General features: G+C 23.2%; 1 protein-coding gene across 1 annotated transcript; it reads left to right on the forward strand.

The window, feature by feature from the left end:
- Positions 1-493: 493 nt before the first annotated feature.
- Positions 494-1,632, forward strand: LOC106392547. Its single transcript, XM_022701652.1, has 6 exons — positions 494-643; positions 720-806; positions 890-1,117; positions 1,202-1,363; positions 1,481-1,534; positions 1,621-1,632. Exons 1-6 carry the CDS (start codon positions 494-496, stop codon positions 1,630-1,632), a joined length of 693 nt encoding a protein of 230 aa, XP_022557373.1.
- The last annotated feature ends 3,030 nt before the right edge of the window (positions 1,633-4,662 follow it).

Here is a 4,662-nt window from a genome sequence, read left to right on the forward strand (position 1 = left end):
GATATTTTTTTTGTAACATCATATATTGATATATATAATTGGTTTATTTAAAGTAATTACCTATCGTTTGGTCAAATGTCATTTTATGCGTTCGTAAAAATGATATGGCTTAATCAAAAGCTATGAATATATATATGTCCACGGATTATTTAGCTAAGATCCGAACCTGAGATTTACGAAACAATGCGACTGCCTGACACATGAGATTATTTAGAAAAAACTTTATCACGATTTTGCTAACATAATTTAATCAGTAACCTGATAATTTATAACGAAAAGATTGTGGTAATAATACAGTTCGAGTTGATACTACCAACAAATATATATAATTTGATTAGAGTTGACAAGGTCCATTTTTCTTTGTAACACTAGAAGATCCTGTCAAGAAAAGAATAATAGTTATGAAATATATGCAATCTCCTCCTATAAAAGCCGATGAGTTCTAGCTAAAAATTTACTAAAAACTGTAAATCCTTATAAAACCATAATGAGAATGGCTGGTTTCACGGTAGCTCTGGCTCTGATGGTGATAGTGTCCACAATAGCTGTTCGAGTTGATGGAAATGAGTTTTCCCATCACAAGGAAGTTAAAATACTTAGACATTTGAAGCGACTCAACAAGCCTCCTGTTAAATCCATTAAGGTATCTTGTACAAATTTCATAAAAACAAACTTGTAAAGATGTATTATTTTTGTATTAATCTTAATTTTCCTTACAGAGTGAAGATGGAGATGTAATTGATTGTGTTCCTATCACCAACCAACCAGCTTTTGATCATCCTTTACTTAAACACCATACCATCCAGGTTTGGTTTCAATTTTCATTCTCTCTATTGTTAAAACACGATATTTTTAAATATCACTTACGATATAAAGTTTATGCACGTAGATGAGACCTAGTTTCCACCCCAGAAGTGATTCTACGTACACCAAGAAAGAGGCAAAGACTATAACTCAGGTTTGGCACAAGGCTGGAGAGTGTCCCAATAACACAGTTCCCATCAGAAGAACAAAGAAAGAAGACCTCTTAAGACCTAAATCCATCGAGAGTTTTGGGAGAAAGCCTCCTCATAGCATCCCAAAATCTACAACCTTTGATCCAACAAAAGGTCATCAGGTACATGTACACTCATCTATGTGATGCAATTGTTACCGTCTTGTAACTTATACTATCCATTAATTTCTGTTGGAGTGGATTTAGTACGCGTTGATGAGTGCGATGAACGAAACGTTTTATGGGACCGAAGTTTTGATAAATCTGTGGAAACCATACGTCCAAGTTCCCGAAGAGTTTAGCTTGGCTCAGACTTGGATTGTGTCCGGATCTGGCTCCAGTCTTAACACCATTGAAGCTGGTTGGCAGGTTTGGTCCCTTCTCCATGACCTATTCTTTGTTCTTATATATTATGAAAATACGTATCTTTTTTTTTTTTTTTTTTGGAACTCACGTATCTCATTCTATATTATTCTTAATTTATAGGTTTATCCAGAACTATATGATGATTACAATCCTAGATTCTTTGTTTACTGGACGGTAAGTTCTCTTTTTTATTTTTGCGACATATTTATGCTAATGCTTGCTTATCCCTAAATATTAATAAATCTAATCTATTAAAATAGAGTCCTATTTGAAAATTACTTTGGCATGATTTTTTTTGGATCTATTGAAAATGTTGGGACTTATCTGTTAATTAACATTTATATTATTTCTACATATCCTTAATCTACGAATATTAAATAGATACCTTAATATTTGCTAATAACGGTTATCCTATTTTAAAGCATCGATGCTTTAAAGTAAGATTCATAATTTAGAACTATACTTGCCATATCTCATTTGTTGGAGCTATCGATTTATGTTCTTCTTGACATATGTTTTGCATTTGTCTAGGTTTCAAACTTTTTTCAATTACTGTTAATCAGCTCAGCATCCATTGATAGACTTATACTTCTTCAACTAATTTTAAACTCCTTCAAAAAAGTAAGTCTTATTCATAATCGACATCAGACTAACTTATTAACATTGATAGACTTATACTTATGTACTAGATTAAGATCCGCGCCTTGCGCGGAATAAACATTATATATATAAATTATTTTATGTATTATATGTTCTTACATATTATGAAATAATAAATATATATTGAATAATTAAAAGTCAGTAACTATTACATATAATTAAATTGATGCGAACGTATAAATCAATTTTATTAATCCAAACAACTTTTTAAAAAATTTGATAGGATATGTAATTAAATTTAAATGATATTATAATACATAGTATATTTTTAATATTAATGTCTATTAAATGATGCTTTCTACTCATATGTTTTTTTGATCATGTGTATCTTTAATAGCAAAAACTTTAAATTACTGATAACAAAATTTTCATTGTGCGATTAATAATTTTAGTAATTTATAATTTAAAATTTTTTATCAATGTTAGTTCAAAAATTTTATAAAAAAAATTTATTCAAAGTAAATTTTGAAATTAAAATATTTATTTATTCAATATGGTTTATAGTTTAATTTAGAATGATATATATACATATATATTTTAAATCTTAATGATTAATTAAATTAAACTTTTATTTATATGATTTTGTAATTATTTGTATTTTGTCATAACAAAAATTTTAAACCATGGATCGCAAAATTTGAATGTGAGACTTTTAACGGTTTTAGTAATTTATAGTCGTTTTTTAAAATTCAAAATATAACATATAAAGAAAAATCTAAATTTTTATAATATGGTTATTGTGATTTTTTTAAATTATTTTAACAGTTTAAAATTAAACAAATTTTGATAGAAGATACATTTTTTTATCAGATCTTTATTATTCAAAATCATTAATTGTCATATATACTTTAGCCACATTAGGCAATTCTGTAATCTTTATTTAAGGAAATAATAAATGACATTAATAATGAATTTATGATTAGTTTAATAAAAAACTTATTATATAATTAGATGAACCAACATATTTCTTAATAATTCTAAGAATCATCCTAGTGATGACACGTGGGTACAAAAATAAGTTGTAATGTTTCACAAATAATATATAGGGGATATTTGGTGATAACTGCATCAGACTACAACCATGTTACTCAATCTACTTTTAAAAAGAGAACATAAAACGATAGTAAAAATAACTGAAATATAATACATACTAAATTTGACGTGCGGATATATGTTTATTTTTAAAATAATATTAAAACTATAAAGTAAATATATATATATATATATGTATATATATTTATTTAATATCAAATTTTAAGTATATAATATTATTTTGAAAATTTCATATTTTTTAAAATTTGTTGATGAAATTGTACTAATCATATATTAATTACTTATTTTGTTTATTTCTTTAAAAATGTAACATCATATTAATAGTTTAATTTAAAAATTAATTACTGATATATATATATATATATATATATATGTTAAACAATAAAAAAATAATAGCATAATGGAAATATATTTATATGTATATTTTCTTAATATTCATATATTTTCTTAGGAATGATATTGTTTATTTGTTTCTGTTAGGAAAATATCACGTATGAGTAAATTTAGGATATTTAGGTAAGTTTCTAATCTAATCTATTAGTTTAAGGTTTTATTTTTATCTACCATTAACAAGTCATAATAAGACCATTTAAAGAATTAGTTAATATGATATATTTGATTATTTACATTAATAATAAAGTAACTATAAATTTGAATTTTATTATTTTTAGTTATAACAAAATTTTTTGAGAAAGAATCTAACAAAATTTTATTGAAAATTTTAAATACTTTTATAAAATAACATATTAATTAATTTCGTAATTAGTAATATATTATTGTTTTAAATCAATGTTAACTAAAATTTTATTATAAAATAAGAAAATAGAAATTATATACTTTTTATAAATTCTATGATTATATTATGAATTATATAAAAATATAAGTGTTATGAATTAAATATGACAAAATTATATTAACTATGAAAAAACTATATTAAATAGGTAAATTCTATAATAATTTAAATTGTTTCATTTAAATAAATTATCACTTATCATTAAAATGAGGAAAAATTTTTAAAATATATAATATTTTTATACAAAAATAAATTTATTAACATAAGTTAAACTCTTATATCTATAACTATATATTATCTTTTACTTATATCAACAAAATATAATAGTATATAATAACCTTTAGTTCATACAATATTTTTAAAATATGGTATTAGAAAACTATGAAATTTTATTAATTTATTTAAAATATTAATGACAAATCCAATTTTAATGATAAATTATTATTTATTTTAATTATAAAGAATATGTTGAGAAACATTTAGAAAATATTACCAAAAATTCAAATATTTGTTTTATAAAATAATGTATTAATGTAATAACAAAAACAAATTCATAATTCATGTAATCTTCCAAAATAAAAAATAGTAGTGTATTTTTCAAAGTTTTCTTGAAAAAAATAAATTTTGAAAATAAATATTCAAACTCAAAATGATAATATTTCAAATTTTACAAAAGATAAAATCATAGATGATAAAGAATAATTTTTTGAAATGAACCACGAAAAAACAAACTATACATGTTGAAAAAATTAAAGTAATCTAGTATTTTGAAATCTTAATGAAAAATGAAAATAAA

The sequence above is a fragment of the Brassica napus genome, chromosome C4 (genome assembly GCF_020379485.1).
Source record: "Brassica napus cultivar Da-Ae chromosome C4, Da-Ae, whole genome shotgun sequence".
Classification (NCBI taxonomy): domain Eukaryota; kingdom Viridiplantae; phylum Streptophyta; class Magnoliopsida; order Brassicales; family Brassicaceae; genus Brassica; species Brassica napus.

Bases quoted from the DNA above. Each gene is read 5' to 3' on its own strand.
- LOC106392547 (XM_022701652.1), top strand. From the start codon at position 494: ATGGCTGGTTTCACGGTAGCTCTGGCTCTGATGGTGATAGTGTCCACA. The intron at 1,118-1,201 runs GTACATGTACAC...GAGTGGATTTAG, and splicing joins ATCCAACAAAAGGTCATCAG to TACGCGTTGATGAGTGCGAT. The intron at 1,364-1,480 runs GTTTGGTCCCTT...CTTAATTTATAG, and splicing joins CCATTGAAGCTGGTTGGCAG to GTTTATCCAGAACTATATGA.